We start from the raw sequence: 24,693 nt of genomic DNA on the forward strand, positions 1-24,693 counted from the left end.
AGGGGCAAAAGAAGGCACAGAGGACAAAGGGCCAGGGGACACAAACACAGGAGCGGAAGGCTGAGGGGGACAGGCAAACGGGACCTCGGGAGACACGACAGGGCTAGGGCGAGCAACAGAAACAGGATCGGAACGGGGAACAGGGAACGAGGCAGAGACAGAGGCAAAAATACTCTGGAACACAGACACATGGACAGGAATGGGTGACAACTCGAGGAACAGACACGGGCACAGGGATGGAAACAACAACACCGGAGACAGAAACGGGCACGGGCACTCGAACAACGACAGCATCATGCACAGAGACAGGGAACAAAACAAAACCAGGCACAGAACAGGGCAAAAACGGGGACACAGGCACAGACGGGGAACCAACACTAGGGGGAGCAAAAACAACGTCCACATCGGGCCCACCGGCGGGCGGAACAGTCACTGTGGGCCCTGAGAGGGCACAAGAAACAGAAGTGGGCCCCAGGCAGGCCCCAGGAACGTCGGCAGGCCCCAGGCAGGCCCCAGGAACGACAGGCGGCGGTGACCCCTTCCGGGTCGCGGGAACAGGCGGCGGTGACCCCTTCCGGGTCGCGGGAACAGGCGGCACGGGTGCAAGCCTCTCCTGGGCCTCCGGCACGGGTACAGGCCTCTCCCGGGCCTCCGGCGCGGGTGTAGGCCTCTCCCGGGCCGGAGGCGCGGGTGCAGGCCTCTCCCGGGCCGGAGGCGCGGGTGCAGGCATCTCCTGAGCCTCCGGCACGGGTGCAGGCCTCTCCTTGCCCTCCGGCTGCGGTTCTGGAGGCGCCGTGGCCGCTGGCTGCGGGTGTGGAGGAGACAGGATTGCCCCTGCGCCACCCCTCAGTCCCCTCGTCCTCCCCTCATTGCCCATGGGGTCAGACAGAGGAGACGTGAGGACCTGCACAGGCCCCCAGCCCCCCCAAAAAAAAAGTCTTGGGATGGTCCACCACCGACACGTTGTAAGACCCGGGGACAACACCAGAGAAACGTGCCTGTAAAAGCCTGAAAAAGCCCTCTACCGTCCAGGCTTCCTCAGTCCTGTGGGTAAGGACAATGTTTGCCCAGTCCAGCACTTTACCCACTAGTCTCGTCCTCAGAAACAGTATGAGGACCATGTCTGGCGGCTGAGGGCACATTAAAAACTGGAAATAAGCCTTGCTCTGTAACACAAAGCCATCGGCTGAATCCTCCTCACCATCATATATGTCTGAGCAGTGAGTCAGTGAGGGCAGCGCAATGGGTCTTCCCGTAGCGTCCAGGGCAAGACATGACTGTAGCAGTCTAGTTGTGCCACGTAGTCCTCCACACCCTTGGGAGGGGGTAGGCTAGGCACTGGTCTCACTCCCGTATCTGCTGCGTCCATGATGAAGGTGGGTTATTCTGTAACAAACCTGGCTGAGCAGGTGGGACGCATATGCAGCTTTCAAGAGGTTTAATATAAACGACTGACACAAAAACAGCACAAGTCATACAAAGACCAAAGATAACAAGAGAACTAACACAAAAGAAGCAAGACTCACAAAAGTCATAGACACAAACCAATACTCATGACTTACACTGTACAGCTAACAACGTTCAATAACCCACAACCACAGAGACCAAACACAGGACTTAAATACATCAACTCAACAAGGGACACAACAAGTCACACCTGAAAGTGATAACGAGGGGCAGAGAACACGGTAGGGGTGTGAAAACAGAGACAACTAGGAAATGTCAAAATAAAAGACACTCAAACACACAGAGAACAAAACAAAAGACTAGACTGACAGGGGGGAGGCAGGACCACATGACATTAACGTTGTCTGCGTCTATTCGTCTGCGTCAGTGTATCTCCGTGGGTGCGGGTGTGTCTTATAATTATCCTTCTCACCTGTGGCTCGTCTCGTCATCACGTGGGGTTGATGTGGTCTGTCTATTTAATGTGCGTTCGCACATTATCTGTTGCGCAATATCTGTGCATAATAAACGTAACGTTGTTGGTCTGAAACCAGCGGACTCATGTCTCGTCTGTCTCTCCGGTGCCACCGTTACAGAACGACGAGCCGACAAGAGACACCAAACCATGCCAGGCTACACCACCCGGCCAAAGAAGGGCAAGAAGCCCAGCAAGCAGCGTCATGCCTCTTCCCCTGCCCAGCACCGCAAGACCACAGTAACCCCTGAGATGATGCAGCAGGACCCTCTCTGTTCGCTCATGCTGCGTCAGGCTCAGGAAACCTCCACCACGGAGATGGCGGAGTATTATCGCGAGACCGCGGAAAGAATGTGGCGAGAGCGACACCCCTCTCCTTCCCGGGACCGCTCACCTCTATGGGTAGGTGCCGTAGAGATCTGCGCCACCGAGAAAACCCCAGAGGGCGAGTTCTCAGAAGAAGGCGAGGATGAGGAAGAGGAAGACCAGGCTCCCTCGGTTTGTTCCACCCCCACCGTATACTACAGTGAGGGTGAAGAGGGAGAAGAGGAGGTTTATTCCCCCTCTGTATGCTCTGCTCCTACCGTAGACTACGGCGGGGAGGAAGAGGACTACCCTCCATCAGAGTGTTCCGATCCCACCATAGACTACGGTGGGGAGGAAGAGGACTACCCTCCATCAGTGTATTCCGCTCCTACCGTAGACTACGGTGGGGAGGAAGAGGAGGAGGGGTCCTACACCGAGGAGGAGGAGGGCTCCTACACGGAGGAGGAGACGCCACCCCCTTCGGAGCTCTCCGCCGGGACGGTGAAGAGGAGGAGGAGGAGTCCAGAGGCGGGCTCATCCCCCGAGCGCTCCCAAGGTAGCGAAATGGACTGTTCCCGGGGTGGCAGCTCGGAGCAGCCCATGAGCTGGAGCCGTGGCAGTGAGGAGGCGATGGAGGAAGAGGAAGTCACCCCCACTGCCGGGTCCAGAGGGAGATTGCAAGGCGGAGATGGGTTCCCGTACGGGCCACCGAGGGGAGAGTCCAGCCGCGCTGCACCAGGCGCGTCCACCAGCCGCGCTGCACCCGGTGGAGGGTTTGCAGTGAGGGCTGGAGGAGGACCGCCCACCGCAGCGCCTGCAGCACCAGCAGCTCCCGTCTCTCTCCCCTGATCGCTCTCCTACTGGCGTGTAGCTTGGCGCCTGTTGCATGTGTGTCTGTCCCTGTGTTCGTATGTATTCCCGTATGTCTGCCTAATCTCCTTTTCCCTTTCGTGCTTCTGTGTGTTAATATTCCTGTTTGTGTGTTTGTAAACGTCCCGTTGAATGTGTCTTCCCAGGGAGGGTGTTCTAGGCCAGGGGTGGGCAATTAATTTTTACAAGGGGCCACATGAGAAACCTGAATTGTGTGAGAGGGCCACACAAACAATAATGACGTCATCACAGTGGCTCCGCCCACCTCACGCAAACTTCCGCGAGTGTTCTCCGAAACGATGTGTGTTGGTATAAAGAAACACCCCTCAAAAACAGGGGAAGGAATATTTACCTGACCAATTTTAATGTTGCTTTTTGTTTCAGATTTGAAAAGTGCTGGAATTTAGGCTAAATACTTGAAAATGTTTGAAATTGTAACTACTTCGTTTCACAACAAATAGCCATCTGAATGAACAGTTTTTTTGTATTACGTTAACAAATACGAGCTTCTTGTCATTCCAGGACGAAACATGAGAGAACGTGAAGACGTTAAGATTGGGCGTTTTGAAAATAAACAATTAAATAATGTGAATAAAAAAGCGTATTATTTCGGATCATTTCGAATATATGTATAAATATTTAACTTAATTAAGTTTAACGTGCTGGGAAATATTGAAATGGACATTGAAAGTGACGTTAATTCCACCTTGTAAAGGTGTATGAACCTTGCAAACATGACTTTGTTCATTGTGCTGAAGCGCGGCGCGCGCGAAGTTACAAAATTCGAGAGGTGCACGACCTTGCGAATCAACAGCGCGTGAGGCCCTCCACCACGGCGATTACATAATTTTCGCCGCGCGGACACTCGCGCCGCGTCAAGTATAAACCTGGCTTAAACCTAGCTTTAAAGCACTTCTACAGCACTTTCAAGGTCCATTTCAATATTTCCCAGCTGACTCAGGTTCTCTCTAAGCTCGGTTTCTGGAACGGAAAACCCTGAGCTTTCGTTAACTCTGAGTTTACTTACCCGGTTTCTGGAATACCCCCCTGTTCAGTCAGCTATTTGTTGTGAATCGAAATACAGTTACAATTTCAAGCATTTTGAAGTACTTTAGCCTAAATTCCAGCACTTTTCAAACCTGGAACACAATGCACAATTAAAATTCGTCACATAAATTTTCCGCCGTTTGCGGAGGTTCGCGCGAGGTGCAACGTTCACTCCTGAAAGTATAAATTCAGCCTTAACTTGTCGCTGATGTAGCAGATACATATGTTAGTTTATGGATTATGAACGGGGCACCATCCTGATTGCTCAGGAACCAGTATTGTGATAACGGAGTTAGGTGGAATATGGTTTGATCAGTCTCATTACTAAAGGGTTAAGTTCTGGTTCCGCGCAGTGACCTAATACCATCGACCAAAATATGCATTTACCACCGTGACAAGATGAATAAATGTCCACAATTATTAAATGGTTAATATTACAATTGATACAAAGCATATGAATGATTTGGCTCAAATTGAAACTAAACCTATATGTGAATCTACTAATTTAAACCAGGGATATAATAGTGAACAACAAAGAATATAAAATTAAACAACAATAGCGAGTGATAAACAACTGTTGGATCATGAGATTTATTTATTTAACTATCCTAAGGCTTGCCTAACTAGCGTAGGACCCAGGGACGGACACGAGGTCTTTAGAGAGAGAATAGAAAAGAAGAAAGAGGACGTTTGGGCAGGTTAATGGTAACAGTATTTACTATTTTGGACTCCGGGAGAAATAGCAGCTGGCAACCCCAAAACAGCATATGAACTGAGCGTCTTACTTCGAAGGAGAGACGTGGTTACGCGGACCAACCGGTGCGCGTTCACGGTTCGTTTCTTGTGGCGGCTAAGGTCTGCGGAGCAGGTCACGTGAGACGGCTCGGGTCGCGGAGGCTTAGCGGTGACGTCACAGTCGAAGCTTGAGGGCGCAGACAAACTTGTGCAGATGACTTGACTGAGAAAGAAGATGAGCTTGACTTGAACGACTAGACGAAATAAAAGTACTTTTGACGACGAAACGTAGAATAAAGAAAATAAAATAAAATAAAGAAGAATCTTCTGTTGGACTCTGTGAGAGCGTTAGTTGCGGTTTCTTGGCATCGCTCTTCTGGACACGGCGGTGTTCGGCGTGAGTCCAGCGAACAGTCGCAATGGTTTGGCGTGTTCGAGTCTTTGAGTCTCGGCGACTCTGGCGAAGTTCTCCAAGTCTTCCCAAATTACCAGGCTGCCAAGCTCTTGTTTCGCTTCGAGCAAGGGCTTTTAAAACAAGTTTTAGGGGCGTAATTGTAAGACGCTTTCATGTTCATCAGGCCATTGACCATTGGCCTTTATTAATGAATATTCATGACCTTTGCCCAGACAAAGGGGGGAGAGAGAGAGAGAGAGAGAGAGAGAGAGAGAGAGGAGCGAGGGGTGCCCGTCTTTCCAGGTCTAGTTAATGACTTAACCAAAGAAGACAGATTAACACAATATGAAGACAAAAGGGAATTCCTAAATAACTTGTCTTACATACTCTGCCTAAACAAGAATTAATTTGGTTCTATTAGTCTACACATTGAGCATTTCCACTTTTGGACAATAAATGACACATAGGCTAATGCACAGACAGGCATAAATGTGAGGTCACATACGCACACATGAGAATGATTACATTCAATGAGTAACATACAAACTAATACATAGATATGTGTATGCCTTATATCGCACATTACATGTTGATACTTGGTTATATATGAATCTAAATTAATATCACATCGGAATACAAGTGTGATGTTATATCTAAAATGATGCAACACAAGAATATGTGAGTACATAGGTCTCTATGACTAACACATAGAATTAATGAGCATGCATGTCTAAACAGTAGAACACACAGCAATATATGTATGCATGCCTGCATTCATTATACAATTTAAGACTACAAGAACAGGTATATCTTAACTACTGATACGCAAAGTAATACATGGTTATGCATCAATGTGGTGTGTTTATACAATAACCGGTATTCTAATAAGATCATTTAATACTGAATACATGAAAGATCATAAGTTGTGTCTCTATATCAACCACATGGCACAGTGTTCACATTTAGGCACATGGTCATGTGGTCCTTTGTCCTTAAAGGCTGGAAAGCTGAATGCTGGTTTCAAGAATAATTAATCTTTCCTTATATGGAAAGTAGTCAAGTTTGGTGTCTCTGGACTGCATTCGCCGAGCTGGTTCCTGTGGGCTGAATTCCAATTCCGTGTACAGTTCAGATTTGGAGTTACAGAGATCTCTGAAATATTTGTATCTTCAGCTCTGGATTTTAACACAGGACTTATAACAGGTTTAAACTGTGGGCAATCAGATAAGGTTGGAATTTAGAGTTTTATTGCTCTTCCTGACTGTGGTCCCAATGTCCTCCAAAGAAGGTTGAGGTTAAACAGCCTCTCTCCGAGCCCAGGAGGTCAGATAAAGTCAGAGTTCTAAGCTAGGGGAGAGAAGCACCATTGTGAATGGGGGTCCTTGGGAACCTGTTGCTGGGTAAAGAATCAGCGTTTATCTTTACATGCAGTCAGAGAGATGTGAGTCAGTTTCTCAGTTCAGTGGGAAAGGATTCCATTTTGGGTGTCACAGTGAAATGGCGTTTAGCGGTCTCCATTACACTGATCACCTACAGTGTTTCTCGCACAGCTCACACACACACGCAGGTACGTCCACACGGAATTAACGCAAACGTAGCGCTTTCAAAATAAAAGCGTCACAGTTGTATTGCACGCGCGACATAGATATTTGTTTCATTTATGATTGGCCTCTCGCGGGCCGGACAGGGATGCACAACGGGCCGAATGTGGCCCGCGGGCCGTGGTTTGCCCAGGTCTGTTCTAGGCTATTCGTGGCAGACTCTCCACCGAGGGCGGTGTAAACTGGAAATTGTTAAAAAGAGTCTTTGCATTTTGATGTATTTGATGCAGTTTTATGATGTATAATAATTTTTTCTTTCCCATATAGATCATCCTGAAATTTCACATTTGTTTTTATGATGATAGTGGATCATACATATCAGACTACAGATCTGTCTCTCGGAGTTATATGAAAAGAAAAATGGGATTTTTCTTTGATGTTGTCTGCTCATTTCCATATTGATTTCTGCCTATCTGTAACGATGTAGAATCAGAAGGCGGACACAATTGCTGCAGAGAACTATATTTATTTAAATTGAAGGCGGAACTAACTCCTGTAACCTTGACCTTTATATATATATATATATATATATTAGGGGTGGGACGCGATTAAAAAAATTAATCGAATTAATTGGAAGCTTTGTAATCAATTAATCAAAATGAATCGCATTTTAATCGCATTTCAGTATTTAACATGAGAAATATTCATTTAAGTTTGAATGATGAATGAATCAATGAACATAATCATAAACTTCAACATCTTGTTTATTTTTCCACCAGTCTACTACGAAGACCAATATATGTGTAGTGTGCAGAAAACAGTTCAGAACATTGGAAATTCTGACCAAAAATGTTGTTTAATTTAGGGAGTTTTGCTCAGGATATTGGAAGAATTGAAGTAAATCAGAAGATGTTTTTTAATACCATTTTAGATGGTAGACTTTCTTTAATTTCCCAGGCCTCTGCCATAGGCATCTTCATAGTGCCTAGAAGTGGTCTTCTGCATGCTCAAAGCAAATGACTGGATCTTCATCATCTATAGATTCATCATCTATAATATGAGCTGTCACACCAAGATCATTCTTGTTGCTAACAGAGGTCCAGTGATCCCCAGTCAGAGCCACATTTGTGGCAGTCTTCACAATAACCTGTTTTAATTCTTTCCTCATCATACAGCTGCTGGATTTTCTTCGACATTGTCTTTCTGGGGTGAGTTTCCCAAAACGTTCTTAGTGCCAAGTACTTCGTCACCTCGTTCTTACGTACGAGGTTAAGAAGTACTTGGCGCTAAGAACGTTTTGGGAAACTCACCCCTGGACGGTAGTTCGTAACTTGCATCAGTTGACGCAATTCGCAGCGCTTCTTGTAAGCATTTATCTTCGACAACAGAGAGCGGACAACACAAATAATGTGACGCATCATGTATAAACGCGTGCGGAGTCGCGTGCTACGGCCATTCGTGAAAGGTTAATCCAGTCTTAATGGTCCAATGAAGGTCATTTAAAAACCAGGACGTTTCCTCACAGGATGTGAATTACGGACGTTTGGTCACCCTATCGTACTAGGAATACATTTAGCAGCTAAGTTATCATTACTGACCTGCGCGTTAAGCTGGGCGTACACTGTGCGATTTTTGGCCCATTTTCAGCCGATTTTTCACTCGTTTCGGCTCAATCGCGTGTCGTGCATCGTATAGTTTACACAGGTAAACGAGGAACAATTCACACCTCACGACCAACTCCCGATCAGAAATCGCAGCGTCGCAAGAACATCAAACATGTTTGAAATTCAAATCGCTCCTCGTGAGAGTATCGCACTGTTGAAGCAGCTCCACGAGCCGACTCTCCCTGCGATTTAGTCGTACAGTTTGAGCTGGAGCTGAGTACACGATTTAAAATATCGCACAGTGTACGCCCAGCTTTAGCCGCAACATGTTTTGCGTTGAGGTGGTAACGAAGGGTGGAAGTGCTCCTGTGATAAGCGAACTCCTTCCTACATAAAGTGTAAATAACACTATTTTTGTTTGTACTTCCATCTGAAAGTTTCTTATATTTAAATTTCCCATCCACCAGCGTAGCCTCTTCAGTCATCTCCATCATGATCATCTTATTGTGTGTCCATAATCTGTATGCCCGGAACTCGCGCACTGAGAAACATTCCACGGTGCAAAAGTGTCTCGTCCGTTAAATGCGTTAATTTTTTTAGTGCGTTAATTTTCCTGTAATTAATTAATCGAAATTAACGCGTTAAAGTCCCACCACTAATATATATATATATATATATATATATATATATATATATATATATATATATATATATATATATATATATATATATATATACACACTTGTTGCATTGAGGACCTCGGCCCCTCCTTTTAGGGCATGTGTCTACATCTTCTAGTCTGCGTCTGTGGATCTCCGTGGGTGCGGTTATGTCTTGTGATAATCCGTCTCACCTGTGGCTCGTCTCGTAATCACGCAGGGCTTATGTGGTTTGTCTATTTAATGTGCGTTCGCGCAGTGTCCTGTGCTCGTCGTTGTCTGAGTCTACATGTTGCTGTGTTTGTTACGTGTTCTACGTGCGCTATAAGCGCTATCTGTGTTGTAATAAAAAGTGACGTCTGTCGGCAAAGCCAAGGATTGCGTCTCGTCCTTCGCCGCTCCGCAAGCGTCACAACACTGCTCAAAAAAATAAAGGGAACACTCAAATAACACATCCTAGATCTGAATGAATGAAATATTCTCATTGAATACTTTGTTCTGTACAAAGGTGAATGTGTTGACAACAAAATCACACAAAAATCATCAATGGAAATCAAATTCATTAACCAATGAAAAATACACTACAGGCTAGTGTTGTCAAAAAAATCGATATATCGATACGTATCGATACTGAACATTCTGAAACGGTACAATACTCGTTTCCCTTAAGTATCGATTCTTTTTACATAAAATGCACTTTCGTTTGACCCACCCAAGCTGCCGTAATGCACAGGACAGTTTGTAATGCTAATATGGCAGCTAAAGCAAATGCAGTGCTGTTGGATTCGAAACAGATACAGATGGAAAACCAGGGCTCTCAAGTTTTGGATTCATGTCAGAGTGTGAGAGTTGTTGACGGGGGGGGTAGCGAACGTAAGTTGTTGAGCGGGGGGGGGGGGGGGGGGGGGGGTTGTATATCGCGATCGTTCGCCAGTGGAGGGCAACACTAGCCGGGTTTACATCCAAACCTTTCGGAAAAAATAATGCGCAATTTCCATTTTTCGGCAGAACAAAATGCAAATTAAGCCTTGTTTCCATTCATTACAGTTATGCGAATAAACTTTAGATCACGTGAGAGGATGCCAAACAATAGTGGTTTTACGTCCATCTGGCAGTTACGCATTTTTGCACGTTGAGGTTTTGAAACATTTTTTTATTTTTATTTTCTATACAAGTTAAATTCAATTTTTGCTCTCTCCAGAACTGTTTTTGTATGCATTTGCCATTTTTACATCGCAATAGTGTACAGAACCACATGACTTGAGGCATGATACGTCATCGTTTATTCGAAAAACCCTTTTCCATCCAGTTTTTCCGAATTTTGCCGATGCGATAGTCTAACTTTTCCACCTCCTCCTAGCGTAAAAATCTTTTTGCGATATTTGGGGCTTTTTTCGAATTTTGGTCTTTTTCCATCCAGTTTTTTTCATGCGCATTTTCAAAATGCGCAAAAACTCGGTGGATGGAAAACCCTCTATAGATATGGATCGGAGGTAAATAAACTAGATTTTTTTTTCTCGCCGTGTGAAATCGGAAGTGTGGCGTGTGAGCGTGTGAAGACGGTCGAATGCGTGTCTCACACGCTCAATGCGTGAGACTTGAGAGCCCTGTGGAAAACTGAAGGACATGAACAAGCCCGTTTGCAAGCGGTGCTTTTGGAACATTTCAACGAAGGGCGCTAAAGCCTGGTTGAGTGACCATAGCGCTCGACTCCGCACGCACCTCGCGCGAACCTCCGCGAGCGGTGGAGGCTTTATACTTTCCGCTTTGCAGTGTTGTCCGAAACTATATGTGGTAGTATAAAAGAAACACCCCTCAAAACAGGGGAATGAACACTTACCTGACGAATTTTAATGCTGCTTTGTGTTTCAGGTTTGAAAAGTGCTGCAATTTAGGCTAAAGTACTTGAAAATGTTGAAATTGTAACTACTTCGTTTCACAACAAATATCTGTCTGACTGAACAGTTTTCTTGTATTATATTAACAAATACGAGCCTCTTGTAATTCCAGGATGAAACATGAGAGAACGTGAAGACGTTAAGATTGGGCGTTTTGAAAATAAACAACCATTAAATAATGTGATTAAAAGCGCAATATTTCGAATCATTTCGAGTATATGTATAAATATTTAACTTAATTAAGTTTAACGTGCTGGGAAATATTGGTACAAGCGCTTGAATTGAACCCTGCAAACATGACTTTGTTCATTGCGCTGAGGCACGGCGCGCGCGAAGTTACAAAATTCGAGAGGTACACGACCTCGCGTGCGCCGCGCTTCAGCGCGATGAACAAAGTCATGTTTGCAGGGTTCATACACCTTGTGGAATTCAAACACTTGTATGTCACTTTCAAGGTCCATTTCAATATTTCCCAGCACGAGCAAAGACACTTTGTCAGATGTTCAAAAGACGTCCACTGAAAAGCCAGAATGAAAGTTTTAGCGACGTCTTTTTTAAACGTCTATTACTGCCGTTCAGTTGCAGTTTTTGCACGTCCTGACATCCAATAAAGGTCCTAGTCAAACGTTCAGATACAAAACTCGTCATAGACGTTCATGTTAAGTTAAAAGGTTAAGGTCCTAGTCACACTGTCAGATTTTGAACCAGTTTTGAACGTCCACCAGACATGCAAAAATGGGTCTGGACTGACCGACGTGATACAGACTTGATTTTAACGTCTTTCTGACGTCGCATGTTTGTTGGGATAAGTTAAATATTTATACATGTACTCGAAATTATTCGCTTTTTTATCTTATTTTCAAAACGCCCAATCGTAACGTCTTCACGTTCTCTCATGTTTCATCCTGGAATTACAAGATGCTCGTATTTGTTAACACAAAAGAACTGTTCAGTCAGACAGATATTTGTTGTGAAATGAAGTTACAATTTCAAGCATTTTCAAACACAAAGCAACATTAATTTGTTTGTTTATAAAAAAAATTAAAAGGCTTTAAAACGGAAATTAGCACCATATCTGACTTTGGTATCGAAAATGGTATCGAATTTCAATATTTTTAGTATCGTGACAAGCCTACTACAGGCTGATCCAACTTTGATGGAATGTCCTTAAAACAAGTCAAAATGAGGCTCAGTATTGTGTATGGCCTCCACGTGCCTGTATGACAGGAGTGGGCAATTAATTTTTACAAGGGGCCACATGAGAAACCTGAATTGTGTCAGAGGGCCACACAAACAATAATTACGTCATCACAGTGGCCCCGCCCACCTCCGCGTCACATTCTGTGCAGTGTTCTCCGAAACGATGTGTGTTGGTATAAAGAAACACCCCTCAAAAACAGGGGAAGGAACATTTACCTGACCAATTTTAATGTTGCTTTTTGTTTCAGATTTGAAAAGTGCTGGAATTTAGGCTAAATACTTGAAAATGTTTGAAATTGTAACTACTTCGTTTCACAACAAATAGCCATCTGAATGAACAGTTTTCTTGTATTACGTTAACAAATACGAGCCTCTTGTAATTCCAGGACGAAACATGAGAGAACGTGAAGACAGATTGGGCGTTTTGAAAATAAACAATAATTAAATAATGTGATAAAAAAGCGAATTATTTCGGATCACTTCGAATATATGTATAAATATTTAACTTAATTAAGTTTAACGTGCTGGGAAATATTGAAATGGACCTTGAAAGTGACGTATATTCCACCTTGTAAAGGTGTATGAACCCTGCAAACATGGCTTTGTTCATTGCGCTGAAGCGCGCGCGCGAAGTTACAAAATTCGAGAGGTGCACGACCTCGCGAATCGACAGCGCGCGAGGCCACCGTAATTACGTCATTTTCGCCGCGCGGACCCTCGCACGCGTCAAGTATAAACCAGGCTTAAACCTAGCTTTAAAGCACTTCTACGGCACTTTCAAGGTCCATTTCAATATTTCCCAGCTGACTCAGGTTCTCTCTTAAGCTCGGTTTCTGGAACCTGAGCTTTCATTAACTCTGAGTTTACTTACCCGCTTTCTGGAATACCCTCCTGTTCAGTCAGTTATTTGTTGTGAATCGAAAAACAGTTACATATTCAAGCATTTTCAAGTACTTTAGCCTAAATTCCAGCACTTTTCAAACCTGGAACACAATGCACAATTAAAATTCGTCACGTAAATTTTCCGCCGTTTGCGGAGGTTCGCGCGAGGTGCAACGTTCACTCCCGAAAGTATAAATTCAGCCTCAACTTGTCGCTGATCACCTACAGTGTTCTCGCACAGCTCACACACACACGCAGGTATGTCCACACGGAATTAACACAAACGTAGCGCTTTCAAAATAAAAGCGTCACAGTTGTATTGCACGCACGACATAGATATTTGTTTCATTTATGATTGGCCTCTCGCGGGCCGGACAGGGACTCACAACGGGCCGGATGTGGCCCGCGGGCCGTGGTTTGCCCAGGTCTGCTGTATGACATCCCTACAACGCCTGGGCATGCTCCTGATGAGGTGGCGGATGGTCTCCTGAGGGATCTCCTCCCAGACCTGGACTAAAGCATCTGCCAACTCCTGGACAGTCTGTGGTGCAACGCAAGGTTATAATCGTTAACGAAAACGAACGAAAAAACGAAAACTAATATTGAAAAAACATTTTCGTTAACTGAAATAAATAATAACGGTAATTAAAAGAAAAAAATGATAACTAACTATAACTATATTACATGTTTAGAAAACTAACTAAAACGTACTGAAATTATAGATAGGATACCCTTCGTTTTCGTGTTTGTCAGTTTATTTATAAGTCTTGTGAACTGATATGAGATCGATTTTTTTCACTAGAAGTTTTATATTAGCTGACAGAAGCGTACGACACCTCATGGTCCGTCACGTCTCTTGTTTAGAGCTCCTGCTCGCTATGCTAGCCTGCAAAATTACGACAACAAAAGTTGGGAGAAAACAGCGAGTCCTATGTGGGATTTTTTTTTATATGACTACGAGAAAGACTACATGTCTTGTAGTGGAAACAGGTGATAAAATATATGGAGTAGTTCTCAAGAGGAAAATCCCCATGAATATCAACGCTCACACAAGAGGGCTAACTTCCAGTACCTTGACAAGCTGACTCTCTGAGTAGCTCCGCCGAAAGAGAAGCACCATCACGGCTAGGTAGCACCGGGAAGGAGAACCACAATGGACCGTTTTCATCATTGATCAAATAGCTGCTGGTTGGTTAATGCAGAAAAACCGCAAGCGGGTGGATGCACTAGTTAATGTGTTGAGACTGGATGTCAACACGACTGTGTTACTCGATTGCCTTCAAAAAGTTTAGCTTTTCACGCAAATCAAAATAGGGTTACGCTCCTATGTTCGTGTCCGTCTTAGTCTGGTAATTTTCAGCAGCAATATTACACATTTTGCACTTAAGGTTTCTATCTTGTGGACTGTTGGTTGTTCAACAGTAATTGAATGCATTTTTTAAAATGGTATCTTTTGATGAGTTTTTATTACACAATATTTACTTTGGACTTTTTGAATCCAGCACCTGACAAATAACCCAAAGTATAAAAAAACTAATACTAAAACTAATGAAAACTAAACTAAAACTAAGATTTAAAAAAATTATTAAAACTAATAAAAACTAGCAAACATGCTCTAAAAACTAATTAAAACTAACTGAATTAGAAAAAAAGTCACAATGAAATAAAAACTAAACTATAATGAAAAATCCAAAACTATTATAACCTTGGTGCAACGTGACGTTGATGGATGGAGCGAGACAGGATGTCCCAGATGTGCTCAATCGGATTCAGGTCTGGGGAACGGGCGGGGCAGTCCATAGCTTCAATGCCTTCATCTTGCAGGAACTGCTGTCACACTCCAGCCACATGACGTCTAGCATTGTCCTGCATTAGGAGGAACCCAGGGCCAACTGCACCAGCATATGGTCTCACAAGGGATCTGAGGATCTCATCTCGGTACCTAATGGCAGTCAGGCTACCTCTGGTGAGCACATGGAGGGCTGTGCGTCCCTCCAAAGAAATGCCACCCCATACCATTACTGACCCACTGCCAAACCGGTCATGCTGAAGGATGTTGCAGGCAGCAGATCGCTCTCCACAGCGTCTCCAAACTCTGTCACGTCTGTCACATGTGCTCAGTGTGAACCTGCTTTCATCTGTGAAGAGCACAAGGCGCCAGTGGCGAATTTGCCAATCCTAGTGTTCTCTGGCAAATGCCAAGCGTCCTGCACGGTGTTGGGCTGTGAACACAACCCCCATCTGTGGATGTCGGGCCCTCATACCATCCTCATGGAGTCGGTTTCTAACCATTTGTGCAGACACATGCACATTTGTGGCCTGCTGGAGGTCATTTTGCAGGGCTCTGGCACTGCTCCTCCTGTTCCTCCTTACACAAAGGCGGAGGTAGCGGTCCTGTTGCTGGGTTGTTGCCCTCCTACGGCCTCCTCCACGTCTCCTGGTGTACTGGCCTGTCTCCTGGTAGCACCTCCAGCCTCTGGACACTACGCTGACAGACACAGCAAACCTTCTTGCCACAGCTCGCATTGATGTGCCATCCTGGATGAGCTGCACTACCTGAGCCAATTGTGTGGGTTGTAGAGTCCGTCTCATGCTACCACAACATTCACAAGTGACCAGCCAGAAAGCATAGGTACTGAGAAGTGGTCTGTGGTCCCCACCTGCAGAACCACTCCTTTATAGAGGGGGTCTTGCTAATTGCCTCTCATTTCTACCTGTTGTCTATTCCTTTTGCACAACAGCAGGTGAAATTGATTCACAGTGTTGCTTCCTAACTGAACAGGTTGGTTTCACAGAAGTGTGGTTGACTTGGAGTTATATTGTGTTGTTTAAGTGTTCCCTTTATTTTTTTGAGCAGTGTATATACACTTTATATATTGCCTATGAAGAGAAGATACAGGTAATGGCCAATATTTAATATAACTTCATCTGCTTGCTCTACTTTTTAAGACATTGCTGTTAAGTTTGTTATTATGTACATCCTCCTTCATTTCAGAATATCCAGACTTATATGATGTATCAGAATATTCCACGTCCACTCCAACATCGTGTTAACCTGTTCTACAGTTACAGATGGGCACACTCAAAAGGGATAGACTCAGAAAATGTGTTTAAAGGTCTTCCACTCTACATGAAAACGCAAATCTTTTCAAGGTAAGTATTACGAAATAAGTAATCAGTCTTAGTTTAAAACTTTGGCGGCCTTCCTTCTGGATCATGATCTTTGGAAATTGTCTTAATTGATTTGTTCAAGAAATACAGTGGTTGGTTTGGGACATTAAAACCTGTAGGTTTCTTACAAGAAAATACTTTATTCTGTAATTTGGTGGCCAATGATACATGAAGATAATTCATGTACATATTTTTTTGGTTGCATCAAAATGTTTATTTTTATTTATTTATTTTAAAGTCAATATTCAGTTGGTCTTCAAACATGGTATATAGGGATGGTTTATGATGTCTGTGTCTTAGTGAAACATCCCTTTAAACAGCTATTAATTTATTAGACAAGAAATGTGTGAAATGTGTTTGTATTCCTTGATTTTAGGCATTGTTTTATTTTGGTAATTTAGAATCAGCGTTCATCATCTAACAAAACATCAGCTGTTCAATCAGCTCCCGGAAACATTTTTACGGTTTTCAAACGTACACTAAAGGTAAGACCCCATGCATATACTAACCCACACATATTTGCCACATATTTGCCTCACCAAAAAAAGTAAGAAGTGGAGTCTAAATCTGACACATTTGTGTCTAGTTACTGTGTATTTGTAAGACAAAGTGAGTGAATACGTTCTGTCAGTATGGATTCTACTGTAAATGTATATTTTATGTACCCCTTACCCATATGTACAAATATGAATTAAATCAGTGCAAACTGCATTAGCTTGATTATACTAAACTGATTGGCTTGCTCACTGGGGGCTAGGACTCGGCACTTGTAAAGCTGCTTTGTGACAACAACTGTTGTAAAAAGCGCTATATAAATAAAATTTGATATGATTTTGATTTGATTTGGAAGGTTCTTCAGTTTTTGGTTAATTTGACACTAAGGGTTGAAACTAAAGTGACCCGTTATTTAATATATGGTAATTGCCAACTAATGAATTAATGCAGTGAGTATAAAATTCATTCCACCCATTTATTTATTTACAAATTTGTTTCATATAGAACGACATGCTTAATTTAAACAACTTTAAATGAAAATCCATGCAATTAACCTTATCACGATTTCCTGAAAATCTGAAAAAACTCTACATTTGATTAGAGTTTTGAACATTTGATTCAGTTCGGTTACAGCTTCAGAAAGATATGTCTGCCTTTTTATCAGTAACTGAGTCATTGTAGTAAACAATATAGTAAAAGCGCCTAGGCAAACAGGCCCAGGTTTCTGTCTCTCCAGCCACCTCTTCCTGCTCTTCTGAGGAGACACCAAGGCGTTCCCAGGGTCCTGGGTCTCCTCCCAGTTGGACATGCCTCCTCAATACAATATAGTGTGTGTGTGTGTGTGTGTGTGTGTGTGTGTGTGTGTGTGTGTGTGTATGTGTGTGTGTGTGTGTGCATGCGCGTGTGTATTCCTCCATAACTGCTGTTTCCTTATGAGAGATATAATTTAACCATGTTTACTGATGTAATTACTTTGTGACTCTCTTTCAGGTCAGCATATTACAAAAAGGGGAGATAGGGGTACCGACATGTATCTGGTATTATTTGGCAAAGTTAAAGTGTACTTATACACAACTGGAGGAGTACACATTGAATATGTTTCTGTTGGAGCAGCCATGAATGTTAATTTTTAATTTAAGCGTGGACTCTGTAGGGACACTGCTATTGCAGAAAACTTTGTGAATGTATGTTTCCTCTCAAAAACATCAATAGAAGAAATTGGATCATACTATCCTAATTCCATGAGCAAACTGCTGAAAAGAAGTTCAATGATTTACGAGTCAAATTAGTTCCATCACTTTGCAGTCCCTGCATCTATTACAAAATGTTGATCTATCTGTTTTATTTTAAATATTTATTAGTTTAAATACTTGATATTGTTAATGTGCATTTTAAAAATTAAATTGATCATTTTGTTCATTTGCCAGCATTATGACATTACAACATTACAATACAAAAGCATATTAATGAAAACAAATAACAATCATCACTTGGCATTACACCTCATTTAAAGAAGCAATAAGTCAGTTGTTTTTATGAAACAGCCATTATACAGACACTGAGTAGCCTGTATGTATTAGTGTGGCAGAGGAAGAACGGAGGGAGTAACACCTAATAACAGGAAACAAACAGCACTCAGCATTAGTGTAAAAACACAAAAAAGAAAGAAGTGAAGAGCACTGGCAGTAATTCTCAGTAGCCATAGGTTTGTGCATGCTGGACTGGAGCAATGCATAAAAAAGACAGCATACATGAGGTGTAGATGCAGGGGATCAGTAGGCAGGGTATTGTATATGAATGTAGTGTGTGTGTGTGTGTGTGTGTGTGTTGAGGACCTAATCTTTGGACCATAAACTGGTTCAACCAAGGACTACAAAGTAGTCAAATTCTTTATCTTATGTGAGCCACACTATAGCAAAATATAAAAATAATCTGTGGTTGTAAAATTGCATAAAATTGTTTAAAGGTATGAGAAAATGCAAAGAATTTTTAAAGAAAATTGCTTTTTTATCCACATGGATTAGACAAACTGAATAATGTACCCCACACTCTTTCCTCATTTTCAAATATTCATCCTTTCAAATCTAACCATGCACTTGAAATTTCAAAATTTTCATTATAAATACAGTATAAGTAATTTATCAGAAGGCACTTTAAAACATATACCATAAAGAATTTGCTGTGGGCCTTAGTCCAGAGTGTAAATATTTTCTTCCACTGGTCTTCTGGTCCGTATTTCATAAATGATGTGCCGTGGTTCTTTTGAGAAACTAAAACATTTGCAAACATTATATTAAGTTTGTAATATAAAAAAAAAAAAAAACATGCACAACTCTTTGTTGTTACAAAAATGTTTCTGTGTACTTACCATCCTGTGTCCAGCATTTTAATATGAAATACACCTGAAAGCAGAACCGTAAGAATTCAAAGTGAAACTACAAATTCAAATTCAAGTACAGGTGATAACTCCAATATGTCAGAGGTGACCGTAGTACGTACGTTTGAAGGTTAAAAGGATCAGTGCACCAATCAGGAGTAAGAGCAGGCTGAGAGACAGCGACAGCACAGGGACGTAGATCTGTAACATGATGCTCGAGACTGGTTCCTCAGACTACCATACAGAGAGGGGAGCTATAAGAGTCTGAAATGCATGCTGGATAGCATGTTTGTTTATTAATTAATGTTGTTGAGGTCACACTTATTTGTTTTGGTAAATAGTATTTAAAGATGGAAAGATGATAACTTTAACATATTTTTTATAAATTGAAATGTAAATCGATTCATTCCAACTAAGTGAATCATGTTTGTTCAACACTCATGTTTTTTCAAAGATTGTGATAGGTTTTTTGTTTGCTTATTTCTGTCTAAGGAAGATGTAAGCCTCCAGAAAAATGAGCTCATGTCTCTCCAGAACAACATAAAATAAATATTACCCTTCTGTTAGTATAGCATAAAAAAATCATTGCATGTTTTAAATTGAGCTTGTGGCTGTAAGGTCTGTTAATTAAAATTCAGATAGGAAGTTAACACAGTGTAGACCATGTCAGTATTAGTAATCTAAAGATTGGTGAATCCAAGCTGTCTTGACATTAAAGGGGAATGCTATGACATTGTTTAATGTCCATCAAAGACTTAACGTATTATGCAGATGATATCCAAATTTATCTCAGCTCTGTGTCCCTTATAGTTTCATATCTTACTGATTTAAAACATTGGCTTGATAACTTTTTTTTTGAAAATACTTAATTTTTAACTTGCATCCAATCTCCATATTAAGTCACGAAGACTTATTTATCTTCTTCTGCTAATATGCTGACAAATGCTTTCTTTTATGAATTAAATACAAGCTTTTTCTGTTAACCTATAAGGTCCTTCGTGTTTTCTTGCTCCTCCTTAACTCACTAAACTCTTTACCCTTACTGTCCCTCCTGCTGGCTTAGATTTTAGATCTGGCACTAGACCTCTCTGTACATAACTGTCAACACTAGGTGGCAGGAGCTACTGCTTCAAAACAATGAAACTCTCCCTCAGCCACTTTCTACTCTTTTTTCTTCAAAGGTCACCTCTCTGCACATTTCTCTTCTTTCTATGTTATTTTTTTCTTAAATGTAAAGCAGCTTTTGAAAATGTATAAAACCACTGATTTCCACACAGTGACTCTTCATACTTACCATAGCCACAGAATTCAGCAGGGTTAAGTTCTGCCTGGAAATGTCAAAATCTGATGACTCTGTTTGACTTGGTTGATCTGAAAGAGAAGTCACTGTGGCAAAAAGTGACCTATTTACAGGAAATCATCTCAGTTTCGGATTGACACACGTGAATGTCGGTGGTATTCATTTGATTATGAAGTGTGACCACACTGGGTTGGAACATTTTACAGCACGGGTATAGTGAAGAACAGTGTCATATTAGCACAGGGTTTATACCTACATACCAGTCATACTAGATGACATTTTGCTGGATTTTAAGTCTGAGTCTCTTATAAGAGCTCAATTAGACGCTATCAGCACCTGTGTAACAAGATTTATAATGACGTTTTATATATGTCTTTGGGTTTATTTAGCAAAATATTGTCCATAATTAATTACCATGTCTGATGAAGATGATCAGATTAATACAATTACATCCAGAGAGATACATTACTCACCAGTCTGGGTTTGTAGTATCTCAGTAGTAGGAAGTGTAGTAGTTGTTGGAGCTTTAGAATTGGAAGTATTTCAAGTTAGTTTAAGAATTCTTAGTATCCAAGGACATCTAAACACTCTTTAGTTAAGAGCTGTAAAATAAGCATTTTAAAAGCTTGGAGCCTCACTTACCTCTCATGACCTTTAGAGTGTAGGTCACCTTCTTGTCATTGAAAAGCCCATCAATATCTATTCTGCAGCAGTAAGGCCCACTGTCTGTCCTTCGTATTTGCTGGATGCCCAGGTCCATTTGTCCAGAGAGAACATCTCCAATGAGTCTGTACCTGTCTGAAACCTTTGAAACGATGCCATGTTCATCTGTCTGTACGATGATGTCATTACACCAGAAGGTTCCACAGTCTCGACCCCAGCAGACATGGTTTATTCCATGCTGCTTAACAGAGTAATGACAGGACAAAATGACTGTGCTGCCCTCCGTCACCCTGAATGCCATAACTGAAGATTTGGCAACTGTGGGGTTACAGAGAAAATTAGGACAAAGTTATACAACACATGGGTGAGTCACAGAAAGTATTGTAGAAATAATACAGGTCTACTTGCTTCATGTAAAATTAATGCAGCAATGTTAATTCAGCTTCGGTATACTTTACCCAAAAGCCAAGAAAGCCTTCAGAGCTATGTTAATACACACAAACTAAGTTACAAACTATATGCATTTATGTGCTCTTCTCAACTTTAGAGACAGTGATTAGTGTTTTACCTGACAGAGTGAGGAAAAAGATCCAGCTCAGTAAAGACAAACTAGGAGGAGCAGCCATTGGAACTAGATTTTGAGGTTCACTCCACACTGTGCTTGAGTCTGCCTGGGGCATGACAATGAGAGTATATGAATAGGCATGTGTTCTGGAGATCTCAGTCTGTGACATCTCCAAGCAGGGCCGAGTTACTGACGCCTCTGCTGGCTCTCAGCTGGTGATTGGGATGTATGAGAAAATCGAGTCATTGTGAAGCCAAGGGCTAACCAACCAATGCAGTGCCACAGCACACAGGCTCCATGATGCCTCAGCCATCCAGGCTGCAGCACACATTAGCAGACAAACCGAAGAACTGCACTCAAACCTAGAATGTAAGCAATGTTGCAAAAGTGTTGGGCCACATAAAACTGATGTATGTTTTCATGAATACTGCATTGTATTTCTTAATGCAGAATTTTGTTTTTGTGATATATGAATAATTTTTGCTGTGGGTGATTTTTTTATTGAAATACCCAAAAATAACTCACAAAGAAGAAACTTATGTTCTACTATGTTCTACAGGACTACTCAGCTTACAACAAACTTGCAAATAGCAAATTCTTTAAATGTGTACACTGTAAAAAACAGAACTTAAAATTGCTCGCCTTACTATGATTATTAGTTTAGCTGAGCCAAAAATAATTAATTGCACCATAAACTATAACAAAGTAATTGGATAGGCTTACTTTATTGAGTTTCTTGTTAAAAGTTGATCTGACCTTACAACCTGCATTGTCAGAATATACAAATTGTAGTTGAATCCTAGATAAGGCCAGGCCAACTCCTCTGCTCATGCTCAATTTGACTCTTTAGTTGAGAACGGGGCGGGGTTTGCGATTTCTGCCAGAATTTGAGTCCGGACATCTTGAAATGGATTTCACCTGTGGCAAGCAGCGACCTACGCTACTCTGAACTGAATATTAACGTCCAAATGTGTTTTGTCATTTGTCTTATATGACCCAACTTCAGTTAGCTATTCTTAGTATTGAATTTAGAGATTTATGTACATGTGAAATACATACCTGTCAAGTTTTGTATTTAAAAATACGGGACATTTCCCGTATCTGACGTCATCGCCTAATTTACATAATCGGTTATTTGCATATAGCTGCAATCGAGGCTGTAGGAGAGACGAAAACATCTTTGGAGTGGCAAAAAGTGAAGAAAAAACAAATGTGACTAAACCCGCGAGTTTTCAATTGTTATTTTTTTAAAGCATTCATGTGCCGCGCCAAACAGAATTCTGTCACTAGCCTCGCGAGAACTGCCACCTGCAGTAGTCTAGGTTGCAGTTCTCGCAAGGCTAGTGACAGAATTCTGTTTGGAGCGGCACATGAATGCTTAAAAAAAATAAAAATTGAAAACTGAAAATACAGGAAAAATACGGGATGACGCCAGGACAGAGCGGTAAAATACGGGACTTTCCCAGCCAAAACGGGACACTTGACAGGTCTGATTTGAAATATACATTATCTGAACAAGATATTGTAGCGTCGGGCCAATGGGGGGGGTGCTAGAGGGTGACGTCATTACCCATGAGCCCTTGCGGCTCCTGCCCTGTTATGCGTATTATGTGGTGTTTATGTCTGTATAGTGTTATTAATGATTATTAATTGTGTTATTAGTTAAGTCACCCCGGTCCATTTTTGTACATGTGCATTATCCGAGTTCCCCCTCCATGTATGTGTAACGTTGCCGTCTTCATGTGTTTCATGTTCAAGCTCAAGCTATTTAAGGCCTTGAGTTTGATCTAATGGTACCTGTGAGTGCTAATTTTCTTGCAAGGAGAGAATAAAACCTCCGTTCTTGATAAGAATGGACTTGTCTGCAGTCTCTTTCTCCCACGCCAAGCTACAACATAAGTTCGCACAACTTTAAAAAATTTGGAACTCCTGGTATGTAAAACTTACATTTTGAGGTTCATATACATGGGCAAGAAAAATTATCTGAACAAGATATAGTAAGTTAGCATAACTTGAATCATTTGGAATTATTTGTAGGCAATACTTAAAATCTGAAGTTTATATACCTGTGAAAAATAAATAATTGGAACAAGAAATAATAAGTTGGCTCAACTGTGAGTGAATTTCTTAAAAACATAAGAGTTTGAGTTGGGATCAAAACTCAAAAATCGAGTGCAGTAAGTTGCCTTGAAATTTTGAGTTTTCTCAACTTTCGTTTTTACAGTGTATATGTTGTAGCAGGGAGCTATTTTATTTACCTTCCTGCATGTGAACCTAACCCAAATCTAACACTAACTCTAACCCTGACAAAAGCAAGCTATGCAATTAAAGATGTACAAGTTTATTAAATAATCACACACAAACAACAATACGCAACAGGACAATGTAAAAAGTTCAGGGCCTCACAGTAGCAGACATGAATATCGAAGTCAGGCAAAGGGCAGGGTCACTAACACAGGCCAGGGTTTCACGGGGGCAGACAGGCTTGGGGAAGACCAGCCAGAAGGGTAAAGTCAAAAAAGGGTTGCACTCAAAATTTTAATAGGGTACCATGAAAAAGGCAACAGACAATGACTACATAGCTTAGTAAGTCTTTGTGGTCTTAAGAGACCTTGTAGAGAGCCTTGTAAAAGGGAGGATCATCATGAGTCCAGATTAATAGTCCTCAAACGTCTGATGAGAGGACATGGCTGGTGATTGTCATGCTTCTCCCATTGTCAACCACAGTAAGCTTCACTACATTTCCCAGAATCCCTTTCACAACATGGATCAATAATCAACCAATTACCAATCAATTACCCTCTTTACCTCACCAGATAATTGATTCCACCAGTTTCCTATTATTTGTCCCCATGTATTCTTGTCTGTTCCCACCTTTTTTGTGAAGTATCGCCACTAATTCTCTAAGGGTGTATTCAGCCCCGTCGACAGGGGGGGACAACCGGGTCTGTTGTCCCGGGCCCCAGGGCCAGGGGGGCCCATCAAAGAGCCCAGCAATTTATTTTTTATTTAAAGTCTATAATTTTTAAATAATCTTGAAATCTTTCATTAATATAAAATTCTGT

At 41.9% G+C, this 24,693-nt stretch overlaps 1 protein-coding gene across 2 annotated transcripts; it reads right to left on the reverse strand.

Moving 5' to 3' along the window:
- Nucleotides 1-17,791: 17,791 nt before the first annotated feature.
- timd4 (T cell immunoglobulin and mucin domain containing 4) lies at nt 17,792-21,835 on the reverse strand. Of its 2 annotated transcripts, none has more exons than XM_076980413.1 (7): nt 21,632-21,835; nt 21,043-21,381; nt 20,874-20,924; nt 20,395-20,471; nt 19,223-19,334; nt 19,092-19,125; nt 17,792-18,993 (listed from the first exon to the last, which is right to left on the reverse strand). In XM_076980413.1, the coding sequence occupies exons 1-7, from the start codon at nt 21,795-21,797 to the stop codon at nt 18,912-18,914; spliced, it is 861 nt and encodes a 286-aa protein (XP_076836528.1). In that variant the 5' UTR covers nt 21,798-21,835; the 3' UTR covers nt 17,792-18,911. The 2 variants fall into 2 exon arrangements, with proteins under 2 accessions (XP_076836528.1, XP_076836527.1); XM_076980412.1 differs by having other exon boundaries at nt 20,395-20,486.
- Between the last annotated feature and the right edge of the window lie 2,858 nt (nt 21,836-24,693).

The sequence above is a fragment of the Brachyhypopomus gauderio genome, chromosome 18, assembly GCF_052324685.1.
Source record: "Brachyhypopomus gauderio isolate BG-103 chromosome 18, BGAUD_0.2, whole genome shotgun sequence".
In the NCBI taxonomy this organism is placed as follows: domain Eukaryota; kingdom Metazoa; phylum Chordata; class Actinopteri; order Gymnotiformes; family Hypopomidae; genus Brachyhypopomus; species Brachyhypopomus gauderio.